This window comes from Cherax quadricarinatus, chromosome 80, assembly GCF_038502225.1.
Source record: "Cherax quadricarinatus isolate ZL_2023a chromosome 80, ASM3850222v1, whole genome shotgun sequence".
Taxonomy (NCBI): domain Eukaryota; kingdom Metazoa; phylum Arthropoda; class Malacostraca; order Decapoda; family Parastacidae; genus Cherax; species Cherax quadricarinatus.
The window spans coordinates 18,463,603-18,486,652 of record NC_091371.1 but is presented as its reverse complement, the minus strand read 5'-3'; the positions used below and the strand labels follow the sequence as shown (position 1 = coordinate 18,486,652).

Sequence of the window (23,050 nt, the reverse complement as noted above, 5' to 3'; positions counted from 1 at the left end):
AATTAACAAATATGACATGGCTCATAGTAACACCACAAAACAGTTTGTTAATCATGTAACGACTCCTAATCCCCAATGCAGTCGTTCAATTCTAAATTCTACCAGACTTAGTGAATGTCTACTCATTTCTGAGCTGACACCTCTGCTTATTATTTCCAAAGTCTCCTCACAAGTCATTTTTACTCTGGATTCCTCACTCTGACTTGTGATATTGGTACCCAGTCTACCGATCATTTTATGGCCATTTTACAAGGAAAGAGAAAATGGAGAAACTGGAGAGGACTTTTTTTTTTTTTTTTAATTAATCACTATCTTTCGTTGTTGATTTTTCATTGCTGCTCTCTTAGGAAATATGTAACTTGAGTATAGGACACAGGAGACTCGATGTGGTTATTTGGAAATGTCCGGTACTTCTTGCAAGAATTATAAAGTCCTGTAAACAGTCAAATGACATTCAAGTGTCCCATTAATCAAAGAGACGTAGACTACATTACCAGCCTCTCCTTCAGCATTCCCACCTACCCTCTGGGAATCTCCACTTTTAAACTGTCCAAACAAATTTACATTCACAGCGTAGTGCTCCAAAAGTAGATCTACGTTTTTTTACATATTTTCAAATATAACAAAAAAACGTAGATCAAAGTTTTTTATACACATTTTCAAATGTAAAAAAAAATCTTTCTTTTACATACTTTCAAATGTTGAAAAAGCGTAGATCTACGTTTGGACAGTTTAAGGGTTAATGAGCAGACACCCCTGCACTTTGTTGATGCTGACTTACCACACCAACTGTAGCTTCCTCCTTTCACACTTGAGTTCACACTTTTTCCCTGACATCAGAATTCTTTTGCCATTTGTCTTTGTCTTCTACAGTTTTAGTGCTCTTTTATAAGAATAAAACCTATTCTGTACTCAGAAGTACAAGTAAGTTATGTTTTGTATATATTTGTGTGGTAATAAGTTGAATAATAAATTTCCACAGTCTTTTACATGAGACTTAGAGATGTTGTAAAGCTTCACAGAGTATATTATCATCATCATAGTTACTATTAGTTTTAGTGAATAAAATGCTGTGTATATAATCCTTTGGAGTATACTTTGAATGTTGCAATGGAAAATGTTAGAACATCTCGTGTAATTTGCCAGTCTATGTATTAACATTCTGGTAAGATTCCTTGAAGAGGGGAGAGGGTTGCCTTGATGTTTATGAAAGTCCCTTTATCCAAGGAATTTAAGGTACCCTCCCATTTGGATCAAACCTGATTACCCCCATTATCCAGGGTATTGAGGGTGTAGCACTTCTCAGATAATGTAATACTCAAAATCCACACGTAGCACCCCGCATGGCAATGCTCATCCTCCTCTCACGGAGGTTTAAAGCCCGAAGGTTGAGGCTCATCCTGAGCTTGTAGAGGCGACGTTGGTGGAGGTGACCGTCGGTGGAGGCACGACTCCTGAAGGGCTGCTCTTGAGGACCAGCCTCCGTCTCTGGGCTCTCCTGCGATGTCTTCCGTCCACGCATACGTAGTACCAGCGACACCCACCGTGACTCTGATGGTGAGTCTGGGAGATGAGGGGCGAGGAAGAGGGTGTTAGTAGGGTTAGTGGAGATTAGTGGCATTAGCTGGCTGGTGATGGTAGTACGTGGATGGTAAGAGGTGACTGGTGAAGGTGTTAGGTCACTGCTGATGTTAGCTAGCTGATCACTGCTGGGGTGTTAGTTGTCAGTTATTTTGTAGCAGCAGGGCTGTAAGTGTCATTATGTTAGTGGCAGTTGAGTTGATAATTAAATGATTTGCCTGGTTTTGTTAGACTTGCGATCTACTTTTGGTTTAGCAAAGCTAATAATTGTTTGCTAACAGTTTAGGGAGGTGTCTTGCTACTGGTTAATGACTTGATCCAAGGAATTGGAGTGTGCACTCGGATCAAACCTAATTACCTTACATTCCCAGGTACTGTATGACCCCTAAACTTCACATTAATAAAAAGTTCTAGATTGTTAGCTATGTTATTAGGGTTCCTCATTAACTATTTTAAATGCTGTGATTTGTATTAGTTCTATTATTTGCTGTTAGCTGATAGCAGGGGTGGCAGCAAGGGGAAAAGGGGCTTAAGCCCCCAAAGCAACCCCCCCCCCCATATTAAAAAGTAGTAATGCTGCTTCAAAATGTCTTCAACACCCTACACTTCCAATCAGATAGCAACCCCTAAGCTTCCCCCCCTCCCCTTACCTTTCCTCATAAAAATTCTGGCATTGCCCCTGGCTTGCAGTAAGTTACATTGGTTATTTGTATTAAATAACTATGATTGATATGAAATCAGAATTGAAACAAATGAGATGAAAAGGCTGTATATTTCAACCTCAGCATCCCTTAGCAGAGAGGTATATATGTTAAGTGTGTGTGTGGGGGGGGGGGGATCTGTTAATGAGGGTTGTAAGGGTGAAAAAATTCACCGATGAACTGTTCTGGAGAGACGTCATTTGGTGAGGAATCCTAGAGAGCAAATGAACTTTGTTAAGAATGAAAGAGGAAAAAAGTTTGATGGGGAGGTGGTGGTACTGGAAAGATGGAGAGGATAGAACTGATGACTTAGCGATGAAGGAAAGGCAGTGATTTCGTACAAGGGGCAGGGAGGATAACACTGTATAGGACTAAGGAGGTGGATGTGGGGGGAAAAGTACATGAGGTAGTGGGTAGAATGAAAGAAGATAAAAGTGACTGGGATAAATGGGATTAAAACAGGTATTAAAAATAGGTGGAGATAGTGTTCGAGTGGTTGGTGTATTTATTCAGTATATGCATAACGGCTGGGAAGTTACCAAAGGAGTGGCAGAGCATGCATAGTTCCTTTGTACATGTATAGGGAAAAAGGGGATAATAAGTGTAAGAATTATTGGGAAATAAGCTTGCTGAGGAACATTATGGTAGAATTATTACTGGAAGAGTTTGAGGTAAGACATTAGGATTGCAGAGTTGCAAGGATGATTCAGAAAGGGTATAGGATGCATAGACTAAGTATTCACATTGAAGTATATAAGTGAGCAGTATCTAGATATAAAGGAGCTGTTTGGTATATTTATAGATTTAGAAAAGGCATATAGTAGGGTGGATAGGGGCTACCATGAGGCAGATGTTGCAAATATGTGACATAGTAAGTAGTCTGCTACTACAGCAGCTCAGTGTTTTTTTTTTTTTTTTTTTTTTTTTTTTTTTTTTTTTTTTTTTCCCCAAGAATGAGGTGCAGGTTAGGGTAAGTAGGAGTGGAACTATTTCTCAGTGTAAGTAGGACTTAGGGATGCTTCATTTTGCCATATTTATTAACATATACTGTGTACGAATGGTATACAATACCGACAAGATGAGATTAAGACACATGCGCAACATCTGGGTATCTTTATTGTAGACGTTTCGCCAACCAGTGGCTTTATCAATACAAATTCTAGGACATAACTTGAAGACAGTAGAACTATGTACAGAAGATGAGGTAATCAGTCCCTCAACCTAGGAGTAGGTGCGAAGAGCACCATAGTTCTACTGTACATAGTTCTACTGTCTTCAAGTTATGTCCTAGAATTTGTATTGATAAAGCCACTGGTTGGCGAAACGTCTACAATAAAGATACCCAGATGTTGCGCATGTGTCTTAATCTCAACATATACTGTATGACCATTACGAGTTCAGCACTGGTTTATGATTATAATTAACATACAGATGGGGTTGTGAAAAAAATGAATATTAGGGTGTTGGGAAGGGGTGTGGAATTGAAAGACGTTGGATGTGATACAAAATGGGAGTTATCCACGTTGCTCTTTACTAATGACAGTTCTTTTTGGAGGTGTTAGAGACAACTTATAAAGGTTGGTGAATAATTTTTTTTTTTTTTTTTTTTTGGGGGGGGGGGGGGGTCTAAAAGGAGGCAACTGAAAGTAAACATAGAAAAGAACAATGTGATGAAAGTAACAAGCTCAGGCAATAAATGGAATCTGGTTAGGAGGGACTATGGAGGAAGTGGATGTATTTAAATATTTGGGTGTGGACATGTCGCCAGATGGGTCTAAAGTGAACCACAGAATAGATCAGGTGGGTGGTGCATTGAAGTATCTGTGAAAGAAGTTTATGGAGGGAAAAAATGAGGGGGATGGGGGGGGAGATGTGTATGTGCCAAAGTAGTGGAACAGTACCAGGATTTTCATTTGATTGCGAGAGACGGGTTTTGCATGTTGCAACAAGGCTAGAGGCAATGTTTGAGAGTAATGTAAGGTGTAAGTATAATGCAGATAATTCGAAGCATAGAAAACAGTAGGTACTGTGGGATCACAAAAGGTATAATTCAGAGGGGTCGAGTTGGTTTGGGCATGTTAGCGGTGTATAAATCTGGGGTGGAGGAGGAGTAGGAGACAATTTTAGGAGTTTGAACACCCAGCATGCTTGTGTGAACTTAAGAGTGAATGGAGACCAGTCATATTTTCATGGATTTGCTGTTGGAATCTGAGCAAGGTAAAGGGATTCAGGAAATCCAGTTAGCCAGGCTTGAGTCTTGAAGATGGGAAGGGGGCAGTGCTTGCCTGCACTCTGAAGGAAGGGTAGGGATGTTGCAATTGGAGGATAATTTTATCGTGATGCTAGTACATTTCTGAAAAAAATGACGACTAACTGAACGATGGCTACAGTGTTTTCTTAGGGTCACCCTGCCTTGGCAGGAGATGGTAAAGGGGAGGGGGGAGGAGTAATGTAGGTGTATGAGAAATGTGGAAAGGCTTAAAAGGAAATGTAAGAGCAAAATGGTACTGTATTAATACACTATCTGGGTATGAGACGGGTTTAGAATGTTGCAGTGAGGAGGCTAGAGGCACCGGAGATGAGTTTGAGAGCAGTGTGTTAATACGCACAGAAATTAGACGTTAGTGCTGGCATCACCAAGGGTATAACTCAAGAGATGAAGGGTTGAGGTGGTTTGGGCAGGTATAGAGAATGGAGAAAGTGTGATGGTGTATAAATTTCGTGAAAGTAGGGGTTGCCTCAAAAATTATTTATTTAGCAGGCTTACAAGTGATCTGCTTGGCAGTGGGTGAGAGGGGAAGCAATTCATAGTGGTGGTAACTGGCGAGAAACTGCTTGGTTTGGGAATAGCTGAGTGAAACAAGCTGCCTAGTAGCATCACTGAAGTTAGCACCTAGGATAGCTAAGAGAAAGGTTGGATGTGAGGACTTTCCTAGAATGGGCCAGTAGGAATGCTACTGTACTCTTACATAGTTTCATTAGGAAGGAGTGTGGAGAATTTGTGCTGGATTTTAGGATTTTTTGGCATATGTAATGGCATCTGATATTCACTGTCCTAGCGACAAATATCAAAGTTGGCTTTAGAAGTGAGCTGATGATTGTGGGTTCTGTTGTTTGTAGTAACACTAGTTCAGAAGCATAGAGCTTTACCAGTTATTTTGATAGCTGTGTCGTAGATGGTTGAGTTGCCCTGGCCATATCCGACTGCTCTCACGTTGGGCTCATCTCAAGTTTAAATTGTTCATTTCAACTCGATCGTCCCACAAATAAGTATGAACACAAGTGTTAAATTCTTCCACAAACATTCAAAGTCATACATTTATTGGAAAAAAAAATAGCCAAAAATTACATATATAACATGTACATGCAGTAGGTAATGTTTTTATTAAAAACGTAAATATAAAAGGACTAAAGCTTAAACGTATGAAAGGCAAAACTGATAAATTAATCAAAGTGAGCAATCAGCCCTGAGAGGTAAGCATTCAGGTAGCTCTGTATCATTCTAAATTGCATAATATCACCTCAAGGTGTTCATAACATGTGCATATACAAGGCTAATAGTAATATAATTAAGCCCTAAACCCGACAGGGTCACAGCGCTATATACAGGGATAGTCAATTTTCTTCAAGGAGAAGCTGTATAGCCCTTGTGGCTTAGCACTTCTTTTTGATTATAATAATAATAATCAAGAAGTGGGTGCCTTGATGCTGAAGGTTTATAATCCAAGAATTGGAACCTTTCCTTCCCTTCGATTTAACCTGATGGCCACTATTCCCTGTATGACCCTTATGGGTTTAACACTTCCCATAAACAGCAATTTTGTTTGTAAGTGCAAAATTTTATATTACAGAAGTGAAATACATGTATACACATGAGCACATATGGTTGTCACTGAGCGTGATAATTACACTGGCACAGGTTTCATTATTCACTCAGTGACAGCCTACACTGAAATATGCAGACTAGCAAGTCACACTGAGGAGTGTTGGGTTTTTAACCCCCCCCCCCCCCATTTAACACATTAGGAGGTACACTACACTAGGACATGCTGGAGGTAACAACTGCCACAAAATGCTTTCAAATAAGGCTCCAATAATAGTCAATCGACGTGTAGGCTGCAGTAACAGCCAACCGACGTTTAGTAATGCTTACAGCAGAGAACACGCAGGCACAATACACAAATAACCTGCTGTGATTAGTTAATAATCCAGGTCAGACCGAAACAATCAGTTTTCTTTTGTGTGGGTTATTTGTGTATTACAGGCAAAATGGGTCTAATGACAATGACAGATCACCGAGATTAGAGTTTCAAATACAATAAGGTAACATGGCACACAATGCTGTTAATTTCAGGTAGTGATAATCCCCCTCGAGATGGGTGGTGCCTTGAGGTCTCTTGATCCAAGGTATTGAAGCTACCCTCCCCTTCCTCGGATCAAACCAGATAACCTCATTAGCAGGTGCTGTGCGACCTATGGGTCGCACAGCACCTGCTAGATGTGGAGTGGAGGCGAACAGGTGGGTGCTACAAGATGTGGAGTGGGGAGTGAACAGGTGGGTGCTACAAGATGTGGAGTGGGGAGTGAACAGGTGGGTGCTACAAGATGTGGAGTGGGGAGTGAACAGGTGGGTTCTACAAGGGGGTGGACTGGTACATTTAAGGAGAAGCATTAAATTCATAGTGGTCATAAAGCACTTGGGAAATGGAAGGCAATTAGCTTCAATCCTAGGGAGGGGAGAAAAAGTTAAATTCCTTGAATCAAAGAACTCTTGCTACTTTCCCTTCAGGGAAAGTGAATTGGGTGAATGTGCTACAAGGAATGGACTAATCAGGTTCCAGAACACCAGGTGGGTGCTACAAGGGGTGGAGCGGTGTCAAGCTCCGGGACACCGGGTGGGTGCGGGCACGGATGGAGAACCTATGAGCAGCACGGGTGGCATAGGAGCGGGACAAGACTGGGGAACCTGCAAAAATCACAAATTACACACCAAGAATATTACATCGTGGTACCTGGAACAGTGTTACACACCCACAATTCTGGTCTATCCTGGACCATTATGAAAGTCACAACTGAGAAAACAGGAGAAAGCCAAGGACAATGCCAGCTATTTGACACTTGGGGAAAAGCATCAATAGAAACAAAACCAAGACTAAGGTTGTTTAGGAATGTTAATAGGGGCCAATGCAACAGCATATGTGTAGGTTAGAAAGGGATGGTTATGATCTCTGATGTAATTTTTTTTTTTTTTTTTTTTTTTTTTTTTTTTTTGGTCAGGTCACCATGGACTCGCTAATTTGGGGTCATTAGGCAACGAGAAGGCGAAATGAAGTGGTTGGTAATGACTCGAGAACCCTATCATTTGTGTAAAGCACACATTGTGTGCCCCCATAGAGGGTGACTCAAACCTTGGAATAAAGGATGGGGGCTGCATAGAGGACCATATAAGCCCAAGGAAGCAGCTAAGAGGGAATTCGGGGAGCACTCTGGGTGGTGTCCTCTTCAAGGGGGGCTCCTCGGCGTGGTGAAGAGGCTCTTGGTCTGAGGAATTAGCCCTGTCGGTCTTCTTCCTCAGACCAAACCTAATTACCCCCCATTCTCCCATCCTCCCCTTTTTCCATTCCTCCTCCTCCTCCCCACCCCTCCCTTTTGCCCTTCCTCTTTTTGGCCTTTGGGATTTCTCCCACAGGCGCTCTAGTTCCTAGGTAGGGGAAAGGACACTGGGGTCCATCCCATTCTGTTAGAGGTTCTTGGCGGTGGCGTAGTTTGCCGTGGAATCTGGATTGCCTGGGGATGTCCCGATCCCTCTCCGGTATCCCGGAGTAGCTTTGGGTGTCTTTCGGGCGATGGGTGTATCTCTGGAAGCCACCTTTCGGATACCGGGGGTGGTGGCCGAAGGAGGTATGCTTTGTGGCGGATATCCGGCCACCCTCTCTTTTGTCCACCGAGGTAACTCGGCAGATGTGAGGTTGCTATCCCGGATTGCTGGTTTACTGGCATGAAGGGTAGGGTATGGCACGGGTTCCATGCTGCATCTGCGCTACTAGCGGTGTTGAGGTCCTCTTGGGCGTGGAGGGAGATTTCCGGCCCTTTCATTCCTCCTGGGAACTATTCCTCCCCGCTCCCCCCTTTTTTTATTCTTTTTTTTTTTATTTTTATTTTCTTTTCTTTTCTTAAAAACAAAAAGCAAAGGAGTAACCTAACCATGGCAGCCCTAGTCCATGAACCCACTACCCCCGGGCCCCTTCTTGATACCGCACCCCATTCTGACCCTGCCTTGTGTTTAGATCACTCTTCGGACACTCCTGATGCCCCTGTACCTCTTGCTGGTGCTGTTTCCTCACCCGCTTCAGGTACCGGGGCTTCGACTGACTCCTTCGATTTGTCTGAACTCCGCTCTCCTTTGACTATGCTTTCGGCTTCTCCCACTACGGTACGGCAATTTTCGAATCGCCTGCCCATTTCACGCCGGACCAACTCCGGTCCTACTCCTAAACACCAACGTCAATCTCCTGATGATGCTCCTTCGTTACCTTCCCATTCTACTCGGAAAAGACTGACACGTCAAGCACTCTCTCCACGCTCAGTTTCGGACCACACAATGGACTAAATTCTTTACTTTAAGACCGACTAATTCTTCTGCCTACCTTTCTGACCATAGTATTGGCAAAGCTCTCCTGCGTCATGTTGGTAGAGATATTTCATTTCATGCTCTCAAGAGCGGTATGCGCATCGTCACTGTCCAGAATGCTACCCAAGCTCATGATCTTTCTCTCCTTTCGAATATCGATACTACTACTATCACTATTGAAAAACATCTTTCTCTCAATTCTTGTAGTGGTACTGTCATTCTGCCCCATACCATAGTCCAACAGAATTTCCAGTCATGTGGCAATGACATTTTTGAACAGCTGGAACTCCAGGATCTCCCAATCCTCAAAGTAGACACTTATGTCCTTCCTGCCCGGGGGCGGAGACGTTACCCTTGCAATGTGGCTCATTTAACTTTTGACAGCCGAGAACTCCCGTCCTCTGTATGTGTCGCGGGACATCGGTTACAAGTTCGAAAGGTGATACCTACACCACAACAATGTAGAAATTGCTGGCGTTTTGGTCACCCAGCGAAATACTGCAGATCTATGGCCGAATGCCCAGTCTGTGGTGCCGACGACCATTCTAATACATCTTGCAGTCAACCTCCATCTTGCCTTAATTGTAATGAAGCTCGCCCTTCGTACTCCCGCCGTTGCCAGGTCTACTTAAATGAATGTGAAATCCGTTGCCTCAAAGAGGCAGAAGGTCTCCCTTATGCTATGGCAGTTACTCATCTCCGCCTCCAAGGGAGACTACCCCGTGTTTCTTATTCTCGTGTTTCCAAACATCCCCCCACTTCTGGGGTCCCATCTTGTGCGGCCTCCTCTGTTGTTACCCCTCCCATAGCCACTACAGCATCTAATCCTTTTGCTGTCCTTGGCTCTGACATCCCGACTACAACTTAGTCTGTTCTCACATCTTCGCGTCCTTCCTCACAAGCCCCAGTATCGACAAGACCTCGTACGACACCTAATACCAATCGCCCCTCTACTTCTCAGAAGTCCAAAAAATCCACATTGCTCAAATCTTCTTTGCCCCTTCCTTCCCTTCTTCCACCTCCACACTTTACCTTTCCAGTCTCTGTACCTAGTTCTTCCCCTCTCTCTGGCTCTATTACAAGTGTGGAGATTCACCCTCCTCCTCGTACTATGCCTTCCACCCCCGTCCCCTCCCAAGTTTCTCCCTCTTCTGCCACCTCCCAGGTTTCTGCCTCTTCTGTCCCCCCCCCCCACACTTCATCTCCAGTTTCTTACACTCTTCCCTCCCCCTCTACTTTGGTACAGTCCATTACTGTCCCAATCTTTACTCACCCTCCGCCTTCTATCTCCAATATGGTCTCCCATATATCTTTGAATTCAGAAACACTTGAAGCCATTTCAGAATATATTGCAGAGACTAAACCTTCAATGGACACTGATTCACTTCCTGTTCCTTCTCTTCCCTCTCCTCCATCTTCACAACGCTCCGTTCCTTCGCTACTTGAACATCTTCCAATGACACCACACGTTGACTTTTCTAACCCCTCTAGTCCGTAGGTGCCTTTACCTACAGATTCCTGATATTTTCTTCATCGCCAATCATGGCCTATTTACAGTGGAATATCCGCGGCCTAAGGGGTAATCGGGGTGAGCTTCAGATGTTGCTTTCCAGGTTTTCCCCTGTTGGTGCTTGCTTACAAGAACCAAAATTACACTCGGCTGTTTTCCAACCTATCTCAGGCTATAATTTATTGTATTCTTTGGATCCTTTCTCAGATGGGACCTTTAATGAAAGTGCCCTTCTTCTACGCAATGATATTCCGTACTGTCAACTATTTGTCCATACCTCGCTGCATTACACTGCAGCCCGTATCCACTTGAATAAGTGGTTTACAATATGTTCTTTATATCTCTCTCCTTCTCGAGCATTTTCTATCCCAGACTTTGCCTTTCTTGTTTCATCCTTACCACCACCACTTCTGTTACTTGGTGATTTTAATGCCCACCATTTCCTCTGGGGGGGGGTGTCTCATTGTGACTCGTGTGGCATTCAGTTGGAGGCTTTTCTCGCCTCTCACCCCCTCCATGTTTTAAATACGGGTACTCCCACCCATTTCGATCCTCGTACTCATACTCTCTCTTGCATCGATCTATCAGTCTGCTCTTCCTCCACTGCACTAGACTTCACCTGGTCTGTTCTACCAGACTTACATGACAGCGATCATTTTCCGATCATTCTTACTTCTCCTTCCTATTCACCACCTTTCCGTAGCCCTTGCTGGCAATTTGATTGGGCAAATTGGGATCTTTACTCACACCTCACTGCTTTTAGTGAGGTTCCTTCATCCTCCATTGATGAGCTCCTACACATCTTCTCGACGTCAGTTTATACCGCAGCTTCTCATTCTATACCCCAAACCTCAGGCAGGCATTCTCAGAAGTGCGTGCCTTGGTGGTCTCCCGCTTGTGCTCGTGCAGTACGTTTGAAACGTGCTGCATGGGGCAGGTACCAGTACAATAGAACCGCTGAGAGACTTCTTGATTTTAAGCAGAAGCGTGCGATCGCTCGCCGTGTCATCCGTGAAGCTAAACGCACTTGTTGGCGAGACTGTTTCCACCATCACCTCTGCTTCTTCTATGAGTGCAGTCTGGAAAAAAGTGAGGAAATTGAGTGGTAAATACTCTCCTGACCCAGCTCCTGTTCTACGGGTCGCTGGTGTTGATGTAGCAAACCCTCTCGACGTTGCCATTGAACTTGGCACACATCTGGTCCGTATTTCCTGAGGGCTCCATCTATGCCCCTCGTTTCTTTCCTCAAAGTCTGCCAGAGAGTTAGTGCCCTTGGACTTTTCTTCTCTCAGAGAAGAACAGTATAATGTGCCTTTTACACTTCAAGAACTGGAGGCAACGCTCTCAGCTTGCCAATCATCGGCAGCTGGGCCTGACGACATTCATATTCGTATGTTACAACATTTACATCGGTCAGCCCTTGTAGTCCTCTTACACCTCTTCAATCTTATTTGGGCACAAGGAGTTCTTCCCCAGCTGTGGAAATCTGCCATTGTTCTCCCTTTCCGCAAACCGGGTACTACAGGACATGATGCCTCCCACTATCGCCCCATCGCTCTTACTAGTGCAGTTTGCAAAGTGATGGAACGTCTCGTAAATCGACGTTTAATGTGGTATTTAGAGACACACAACAGTCTCTCCGCTAGTCAATATGGCTTTCGTAAGGGTCGTTCTACCATAGACCCGTTACTACGCTTGGATACGTTGTAATGCCTTTGCGAATAATCACTCAGTTATTGCCATATTTTTTGACCTTGAGAAGGCATATGACACAACTTGGAGGTATAACATTTTGGCCCAGGCCCATTCCTTAGGCCTCCGAGGCAATCTACCATCCTTCCTTAAGAACTTTTTAACTGACAGACATTTCCGTGTTCGAGTCAATAATGTTCTTTCCCCGGACTTCGTCCAAGCTGAAGGTGTCCCTCAGGGATGTGTTCTAAGCGCAACACTTTCTCCTTGCTATAAATGATTTGGCCTCTGTTCTTCCACCCAATATTTGGTCATCACTCTATGTTGATGACTTCGCTATTGCTTGTGCAGGCGCTGACTGTCATCTTATTGCAGTTTCTCTCCAGCATGCGGTCGACCGTGTTTCCACTTGGGCCACCACGCATGGGTTTAAATTTTCAAGTACCAAAACTCACCAAATTACTTTCACTAGACGCTCTGTTATCTCCGATCATCCTTTGTATCTCTATGGCTCCCGTATCCCCGAACGTGATACAGTCAGGTTTCTAGGCCTTCTCTTTGACCGTCGGTTATCCTGGAAACCTCACATAACCTCTCTGAAGGCAATTTGTCACAGTCGGCTAAACCTTCTTAAAACCCTTGCTCATCTTTCCTGGGGAGCTGATCGTCGAACTCTGCTTCGCCTACATTCGGCCTTCGTTTTATCGAAACTCGATTATGGTGACCAGATTTATTCCGCAGCCTCTCCTGCTACTCTCTCTAGCCTTAACTCTATCCATCACCAAGGATTACGTTTGTGCCTTGGTGCTTTTCGCTCTTCCCCTGTTGAGAGCCTCTATGCAGAAGCGAATGTTCCATCCTTGTCTGATCGCCGTGATGCCCATTGCCTTCGCTACTATGTACGCTCTCACGATCTACACAATCCTTCCATTTATAGAATGGTCACCGATATTAGTAAACATTCATTATTCGTTCGCCGCCCCTGTTTGCTCCGTCCCTTTTCTCTTCGCCTACATTCACTCTTGTCTTCCCGTCAGTTACCACCTTTATATGTTCATGTAGCATCTCACTTTTCCCTACCCCCCTGGGAAGTTTCAGCTGTTCGGGTCTGTTCTTTCTCGCTCCCTTGCTCGAAAGCTCAACTGCCTACGGTGGCTTCCCGCTCTCTTTTTCTTGATCACTTCCACTCCCATTCTCATGCCACCACTGTGTACACAGATGGCTCTAAGTCTTCAGACGGCGTTGGATTCGCAGCAGTGTTTCCGGACAGCGTCGTGCGGGGACATTTACTATCTTCAGCTAGCATTTTTACTGCTGAACTGTATGCCATTCTTGCAGCACTTATTCGTATCGCATCTATGCCTGTGTCATCATTTGTAGTAGTCTCAGACTCCCTTAGTGCTCTACAGGCTATACGAAAATTTGATACATCTCATCCCCTAGTTCTCCATATCCAACTTTGGCTACGCCGTATCTCTACCAAACATAAAGATATTATTTTTTGTTGGGTCCCTGGTCATGTCGACATACAGGGCAATGAACAGGCAGACACTGCTGCGCGGTCAGCAGTACATGACCTACCAATTTCCTATCGAGGTGTTCCATTTCTGGACTATTTTGCTGCAATAGCTACCCACCTTCACACCCGTTGGCAACAACATTGGTCAACTCTGCTCGGTAACAAACTTCATTCTATTAAACCGAGCATAGGTTACTGGCCGTCTTCTTGTCATCAGTGCCGAGGTTGGGAGACCACTCTCTCCCGCCTTCGCATTGGTCACACTCGTCTTACTCATGGGTATCTCATGGAGAGGCACCCTGTTCCTCTCTGTGAGCAGTGTCAAGTTCCAGTATTGATTAGCCACATTCTGTTAGACTGCCCTCTATCAACGAGCACGCAGAATTTACCTCCGTCGTCGTCTTCGTTCTACTACTCTCTCTTTACCTTCCCTTCTTGCTGATGGACCCTCCTTTAATCCTGACTCTCTCATTGACTTCTTGACGACTGATTTACTCCACAAACTCTGATGATACTTTTCGCACTCCCCTCAGCCCTTTCTAGTTCAGTCTCTTGCTGCCCTTTACCCTTTCACCATCCACTGCCCCGCTGTTATCCGTAACCTATTACTCATCCATCTCCCTTTTGCCACCTGATGCCCTCGCTTCCTTCCTGCCCTGCAGCGCTGTATAGTCCTTGTGGCTTAGCGCTTCTTTTTGATTATAATAATAATGTGACTATGGTAAGAAAAATGAATGAACATTCCGGTGACTTGCAGTGGACAGAATAAGATAAACCATGACACGAGGTTCAAGTAAGTAGTGATAAAGGACTAACATTCAGCTTCAAATCTGAAGCAAAATTTAAAGCACGTGTGAAAGATGCCAGAGTCACCTAGCCAGTGAACAAATGCATCTAAACCATATTGAAAATTAATACACATCGAGAGTAGAAAAAAAAATTGAAATGTTGTATTCTGTATAATGTTTAGCAAGTTAGTACTCTGGCTTTCTCTTATTTTCCCTTTAATTCAGAAAGGGGGGGGGAGCTAAACCTGTAGGGATCATACAGCACATGGCAAGACTTCATATTGCATCATTATAATTATTACAATTAAAACTAAGTGCTAAACCCAACTTGGTTCAAGAGAACTTTCCTGGCATCAAGGAACATTCCTTTTCTCTCAAATGTGACTTTGTAATAGTTCAGGAAGAATTGATGTGCCTTTTTAAAATAAGCAGTGCCATATGATCCTGGTGGGTTTAGCGCTTACTTTTGATTATAATAAGAAACCCCAGAGGGTGTCAGTGCTAAAATGGCTCAAATTTCCCGCTTCAGATTATGGGTTGACAAACACCCCACATTACAGAGATGCCTCTATCCCAGAGAAGGTCTCAACCTCCCATTTTCCCCAGTTATACTAATGTAGCGCTTCCCTTATTGAATATCTTCCATTCCCCACCAAGAGCTATATAACCCCTACAGGTTGAGCTCTTCTGCATAACACTAATATGGAGGCTTGACTGCTTCAGACAGAATTGTTAACATATATTATTATTATTATTATAATCAAAAAGAAGCGCTAAGCCACAAGGGGTGTACAGCTGTTAACATATAACACAACACAGATTGCTGACCTTTACATATACTGTATGGAGGGTTTCAGTCCACAAAAAGGGACTACACAAAAAATATATTACCAAGCTCATTCCTGGACTGAAGGCAGATTTAGCCTGGGACACTTGTGCAGGTTTATAGATATAAGTAGAAATGTCTATGTTTAATATTACAGAGGCTGTCACGAGAAAAAAAAAATGCAAAATTCCTTTACACGAGTATCAAGGTCTGTCAATTTGTGGTGGGCTTTTGAATCTTTTGGTTACCATACGGTCAGTTTATATACATATATATATATATATAAATGGGTTGCTAAAGAGTAGGACAGAGAACCAAGAGACTAGTGGATGAGCCTGGGAAGGAAGATTGGGTAGCAGAGCTCATGGAAAGGGAAGAAGAGTGGGGAATGAAGCTAGAAAATGGAGGAGAGAATAGCTGCAGAGCAAGAATGGGAGCTATAAGCAACAGCAGCAAAAGCTAAGATACAGCTTAAAAAAAGTACTGAAAAATCTGAAACAGTCCAAAGAACTAAAGAATGATACATGCGACATCAGGAACTGCTACATCAGTTACAAACAAGGGGACTGTAAGGACTAAAAGAGTTATACTTTGTTGAGGCTCTATGAGACTACCATAGAGCCCAAGAAAAGACAAGAAGCACACCAGGATCAAATGAGGGGACGTACGAAAATGGAGCTAAGCTATATGCAGAGGCCCTAACAGACCACAGAAGTGCCCAAGAAAAACTGAGAAGGGAAAATGACAGACCACTGAGCACAGGGACATCAGACAGAGAAGAGATTGAAAGAACGCTGCAATGAAGGCAACCAAATCGACTCGGGGGATGCAAAGGAAAATGCAGTGAAAGGACAAAAGGGAGAGGTCAGTTTTTGTTTACGGGCTCCAGGAAGTTGAATGGGAAACTTATGAAGCAAGAAGACAGGATAAAAAAGTGAATGAAAGTATCATGAAACAGAAGAGGACAGCATGAACCAGTTGACAAATTTTCTGAGAATAGGGTGGTTTACAACAAGAAAAAACTGGCCAAAGTGATATTCAAGGCAGAATCAGCTCAAAGCAGGATCCTGCCGGAGAAAGCATGGCTAAGGGACATACCGGAGGGTGTACCTCAACCACAACAGAACATAATTAACTGAAAGAGGGTACAAAGATGCAAGGAGGAAAGAGAGGCAACGAGAGATGAGCAGGAGAACCCAGACTTGGGAGGAAGAGCAAATACAACCTCCCTCAGAACCACCTACAGGACCTCAACCACAACCCAAATGCAACCTGTCTAACCTAATACCCACAGACCGTACCCACTCCCCTCATCACAAACTCCACCCCTACAGCAACCTCCCATAGTTCCCTGCCAGGTCTCCCACTCCCCCAACCCTAACATTCTCCTCAGACCACAGTTTTAGAAAAGTTGAAGGTTTGGTATATGAATGTGGATGGAAAAACAAATGTGGGGAGTGGCATGAAAGAACCAAGAGCATCATAGCACTCACAGAAACAAAACTCATCGGGATAACAGACAATCTTCCCACCCGGATATCAGATCCTAAGGAAAAATGGAGGGAGTAGAGGGGGAAGAAGAGTTGCACTGCCCACTGAGGAAATGGAAGAATGGGCAAAAGGGGGGAACAGTCATTGCAGTGATGTACAACCCACCACAGAACTGCAGGAGGCCAAGAGAAGAAAATGAGAGCAACAGAGCAACGGTGGATATACTAGCTAAGTTGGCCAGAGCTCACATGCATAGATCAAAGTTACTAGTTATGGGTGATTTCAATCACAAGGAGATTGGGAAAATCTGGAGCCACATGGGGGTCCCAAAACATGGAGAGCCAAGATGATGGATGTGGTACTGGAAAACCTCATGCATCAACATGTTAGGGACACTGCCAGAGAGAGGCAAGGATGAACCAACAAGACTGGACCTCGTATTCACCGAGTAGCTCGGACATCGAGGGCATCACATATGAAAGCCCCCTTGGAGCTAGTGATCATGTGGTTTTGAGCTTTGAATACACAGAGTTACAAGTAGAGAGGGTAACAGTAGGATGGGAAAAGCCAAACTACAAAACAGGGGACTACACAGGCATGAGGAACCTCCTGCAGGAGGTTCAATGGGAAAGAGAATTGGTAGGAAAATAAGTAAAGAAAATGGACTATGTGACAAGAAAATGCAAGGAGGCAGAGAAAAGGTTTAAGTGCAACAGAAATAATGGGAAGATCAGAATGAGCCCTTGGTTTACCCAAAGGTGTAGGGAGGCAAAAACTAACTGCACTACAGAACAGAAAAAGTACAGAAGACAAAGGACCCAGGAAAATAGAGGTTAGTCGGAGAGCCAGAAACTAGTATGCACAGATAAGGAGGGAGGCCCAGCGACAGTATGAAAACGACCTAGCATCTAAAGTCAAGTCTGACCTGAAGGTGTTGTATAGCCTCATCAGGAGGAAAAAAAACCCACCAAGGACCAGGTAATCAGGCTGAGGAAAGAATGTAAGGAGCTCACAAGAAACGACCAAGTAGTATTTGAGGAGCTTAACGTGAGATTTAATTATTTACAGTGGAGACAGAAAGGACCCCAGGAAGTCAGAATAGGGGGGTACAACAAGGAAGCAGAGATGCTGTGTGTCCCACTAACAACAGTTTTCAACACATCCATTGAAACTGGGCAAGTACACGAGGTATGAAAGATGGCAACTGTAGTCCCCAGTGATAAGAAAGGACACAGACATGAGGCACTAAACTACACCCCTCGAGGGAGGTTCCTTAACGCTGGTGAGGGGCTCTTGATCTAGGGAATTGGATGTGCTCCAGTTCCCTGAATTGAGTCTGAATACCTTCCATTCTACCCCTCCCCCCACATGCCCAGTGTCACTGACGTGTATAGTATGCAAAAGTCATGGAGATTATCAGGAGAGTGGTGGAGCACCTAGAATAGAACAAGCTTATAAACAACAACCAGCACGGATTCAGGGAAGGAAAATCCTGTGTCACATACCTACTGGAGTTTTATAAGGTAACGGAAGTAAGACACGAGAGAAGGGGTGGGTAGATTGCATTTTCTTGGACTGCAAAAAGGCCTTCAACAGAGTTCCTTGCAAGAGATTAGTGCAAAAGCTAGAGGATAAGGCACACATAACAGGAAGAGCATGCAATGGATCAGAGAATACCTGACAGAGGCAACAACGAGTCATGGTACATGAAATGTCAGAAAGGGCACCTGTGACAAGCGGGGTTCCACAGGGATCATTCCTAGGACCAGTGCTATTTTTGGTATATGTGAATGACATAACTGAAGGGATAGACTCTGCAGATGATGTGAAGTTAATGAGGATAATTAAATCGGATGAGGATTAGGCAGGACTACAAAGAGACCTGGACAGGCTGCGAGCCTGGTCCAGCAACTGGCTTCTCGAATTTAACCCCGCCAAGTGCAAAGTCATGAAGATCGGGGAAGGGCAAACAAGACTGCAGAGTATAGGTTAGGTTTACCTGGAGTGTGTTTTGGGGGTCGACGTCCCCAGGGCTCGGTCTGAGACCAGGCCTCATGGTGGATCAGGGTCTGATCAACCAGGCTGTTACTGCTGGCTGCACGCAAACTGACGTACGAATCACAGCCTGGTTGGTCACATACTGACTTTAGGTGCCTGTCCAGTGCGTTCTTGAAGATTACCAATAGACCCCTGGCTATCCCCCTTATGTATGCTAGGAGGCAGTTGAACAGTCTTGGGCCCCGGACACTTTGTGTTGCTTCTCAATGTACTCGTGGCGCCCCTGCTTTTGACTGGGGGCATGTTACATTTCCTGCCGAGTCTTTTGTTTTCATCGGCCAAAGACTGCAAACCTCACTCAAGGGAAAGGATCTTGGGGCGAGTATAATACCGAGCACATCTCCTGAGGTGCACATCAACCAGATAACTGCTGCAGCATATGGGCACCTGCCACACCTGAGATCAGCATTCTGATACCTCAGTAAGGAATCGTTCAAGACTCTGTACTCTGTGTACGTCAGACCCATACTGAAGTATGCAGCACCAGTTTGGAACCCACACCTGGTCTAGCACGTCAAGAAATTAGAGGAAGGGCAAAGGTTTGCAACAAGACTAGTCCCGGAGGTAAGGGGGTATGTCCTATGAGAGTTTAAGGAAACTACCCGAGGACACTGAAGGATAGGGGGTATATGATAACGATGTATAAAATACTGAGAGGAATTGAAAAGGTGAGCAGGGCCAGAATGTTGCAGAGATGGGATACAGGAACAAGAGTGCACAACTGGAAGTTGAAAACTTAGAAGAGTCACAGGGATGTTAGGCAGGATTCTTCGGCCTTAGAGTTGTCAGGAAGTGGAATATGGAGCCGGGAGAGAATGGACCTATGTAGCAGCAATCAGCGAAGATGTAGGGCCAGGAACTAACTCGAGTACACACACATTTGCAATTAACATTGATTACTATCCATATTCGAGCTCACACTCGTAGGGTACTGACCTGAGATGCTAATGGGGTACTACCAGTGTACTGACCTGGAACACTGCCGGGGGGATGGACAGCTTTGTGAGGCTCAGTGGGGAGGTCATGCAAATCGGAGGAGGCACGGCGAAGCTTCGGGGTTTTCACTACTTCGCGCCAGTACCGAACAGTGTCCTCGAAGACCCATGACACCTGTGTGCGAGTGTCTATATGTAAGTGCATGTACATGGGAAGGAAAAATAGCAGATCTCATTCTATATGAAGGCGATTGGTCAAGGACTAAACTCTAGTTTTGCTTAAAATTTACAATTGCAATTGATGTAAGTTTGAAGCTTTGATGTAATTGAGGGAACAGCCGGATGCCATTGTAATGTCAACATCGTTTTAGGATGGTTTACAATTTTAAGTCCAACGTTCTCTATTCAAGGGAGGTGCCCGATACCGGCGAGGGGGCTCTTGATCCAAGGAACTTGTCCAGTCCTGCCCTTCCCTTCATAAAACCTGACAGCTTACCAGTTTCCAGACGCTCTATGACCCTTAACGTACCTTGTTTAATACCATCTCTTACCTAGTAACCAGTGAAATGAAATTTCTTATGTATTTTACATTTTTGGTCTATGCTTTTAACTGGTGACATCATCCAAACTGGTGTAGTTCTATCATTTTCTCTTATTTTTGGTATGTTGTCCCTCTTAACGTTCAATTTTTTTTTTAAATAAATTTCACATTTCCTCTGTTGTGTCTAGTCGTCTATCTCTGTATTCCTTAATGGCAGCCTTGTATATTTTAGTATTTCTAACAAACTCTTCTTGAAATTATTTAGATTTATGAAAATGTCCTACTAGGCCTCTTATTACATTCATGGGGAAGGACTAAAACCATGCTATTTAATATTCTGATTAATGCTCTCCTAAATGCTCTACCTGCCTCACCTAAACATATAGCTATAAGCTATGCTGATGATATCATGATCCATACAACAGGGCATAAGAAGATGAATACCATTCTTAATGAAGTTCAAGCAATTTGTAATCGACTAGGCCTCATAATATCTTCCTCTAAAACAAAGATATTAACAAGCAAACGACATCCCCCACCCATCTATTTGCAGGGTGAAATCATTAGCTACGTTAAAACTTACAGATATCTTGGTGTAGATGTACCCTTTAACAAATCCACTATACCACAACTAAACAAGAAATGCAAAGCTAGGCTAAATGCTCTCAAAGCTGTTGCTGGCTATAATCCCAACTATGGTGCTAATGTGAGAATCGTGAGAATGATGTACATAGCCTATGTTAGGTCCTTAACTGATTATGCTGCTCCCATGTTGATATTAGAGAAAGTTCTCTCCGACCCTTGGAGTTAATGCAAAATGAAGCTCTCAGGATTATTCTTGGCTGTCCCAGATCTAAAAAAGTTCTTAACATGAGGAAGGAGCTTGGTATTTCTAGTATCAGTGATAGGATTATTGAGATTAACACTACTCGGTATTAGAATGTTGAGAAACGAACCAGACACTGTCACAATGAACCTTACCAAGTGTCTTAGAGGTAAATACACACAGATCTAAATGGATTGTGAAAACGTGCAATTACATCAAGTTTTATAACCTGTATGAACTGTATCACTGTAGGCAAGAGCATTTCACCCCTCCGTGGAAGATGTGTTCATTTAATATCACATACCTACAAGTCCCTCCCAAGAAGCTCATTGCTAGTAATCCCTTCCTTAAATCTCTTGTTAGAGCAACTGCTCAAGAAGAAATTTCTCACCTAGCTGGTAGTAATAAGTTATCACAAGTTATATACACTGATGGATCTAAACAGGAGTCTTCTGGCAGGGCTGCATCTGCTCTTGTTGCCACCTCCCTAGTTAAGAACGATAATAAATTTGTTGAGTTAGGCATAAGAATTAACAACTGGGCGTCTGCACTGCAAACTGAATTGTTTGCAATCCTAATGGCGCTAAAGCTAACCTATGACACCGAGCTTGACCATCATCATTACTGATTCTATGTCATCATTGAAGGCTCTTGACTCATATAATGACTCCAACAACATGCTCATTGGAGAAGCCAGGTACAGATACTCAAAAATTAGGGACAAAGGAATTAATGTACAATTGCTATGGATCCCATCACACATTGGATTACTCCTTACCTGGAGTTTACCTGGAGATAGTTCCGGGGGTCAACGCCCCCGCGGCCCGGTCTGTGACCAGGCCTCCTGGTGGATCAGAGCCTGATCAACCAGGCTGTTACTGCTGGCTGCACGCAAACCAACGTACGAGCCACAGCCCGGCTGGTCAGGAACCGACTTTAGGTGCTTGTCCAGTGCCAGCTTGAAGACTGCCAGGGGTCTGTTGGTAATCCCCCTTATGTATGCTGGGAGGCAGTTGAACAGTCTCGGGCCCCTGACACTTATTGCATGGTCTCTTAACGTGCTAGTGACACCCCTGCTTTTCATTGGGGGATGTTGCATCGTCTGCCAAGTCTTTTGCTTTCGTAGCGAGTGATTTTCGTGTGCAAGTTCGGTACTTGTCCCTCTAGGATTTTCCAGGTGTATATAATCATGTATCTCTCCCGCCTGCGTTCCAGCGAATACAGGTTTAGGAACCTCAAGCGCTCCCAGTAATTGAGGTGTTTTATCTCCGTTATGCGCGCCGTGAAGGTTCTCTGTACATTTTCTAGGTCAGCAATTTCACCTGCCTTGAAAGGTGCTGCTAGTGTGCAGCAATATTCCAGCCTAGATAGAACAAGTGACCTGAAGAGTGTCATCATGGGCTTGGCCTCCCTAGTTTTGAAGGTTCTCATTATCCATCCTGTCATTTTTCTAGCAGATGCGATTGATACAATGTTATGGTCCTTGAAGGTGAGATCCTCCGACATGATCACTCCCAGGTCTTTGACGTTGGTGTTTCGCTCTATTTTGTGGCCAGAATTTGTTTTGTACTCTGATGAAGATTTAATTTCCTCGTGTTTACCATATCTGAGTAATTGAAATTTCTCATCGTTGAACTTCATATTGTTTTCTGCAGCCCACTGAAAGATTTGGTTGATGTCCGCCTGGAGCCTTGCAGTGTCTGCAATGGAGGACACTCATGCAGATTCGGGTGTCATCTGCAAAGGAAGACACGGTGCTGTGGCTGACATCCTTGTCTATGTCGGATATGAGGATGAGGAACAAGATGGGAGCGAGTACTGTGCCTTGTGGAACAGAGCTTTTCACCGTAGCTGCCTCGGACTTTACTCTGTTGACGACTACTCTCTGTTCTGTTAGTGAGGAAATTATAGATCCATCGACCGACTTTTCCTGTTATTCCTTCAGCACGCA

The 23,050-nt window shown here is 44.1% G+C and overlaps 1 protein-coding gene across 7 annotated transcripts in view; it reads right to left on the bottom strand.

Moving 5' to 3' along the window:
* Nucleotides 1-244: 244 nt before the first annotated feature.
* The window catches only part of LOC128702370 (ras-related and estrogen-regulated growth inhibitor), a 102,120-nt gene continuing 79,314 nt past the window's right edge, over nucleotides 245-23,050 (bottom strand). For 6 of the 7 annotated variants that reach the window (XM_070102207.1, XM_053796611.2, XM_053796606.2 and 3 more), the window contains 2 exons: nucleotides 19,769-19,907; nucleotides 245-1,563 (listed from right to left, as the gene is read on the bottom strand). In XM_070102207.1, coding sequence (XP_069958308.1) covers nucleotides 1,319-1,563; nucleotides 19,769-19,907 — 384 coding nt within the window. In that variant the 3' untranslated portion in view covers nucleotides 245-1,318. Of the gene's footprint in view, nucleotides 1,564-5,586; nucleotides 7,249-19,768; nucleotides 19,908-23,050 lie in introns of those variants that run through there. The other variant, XM_053796610.2, reaches the window with a different exon arrangement.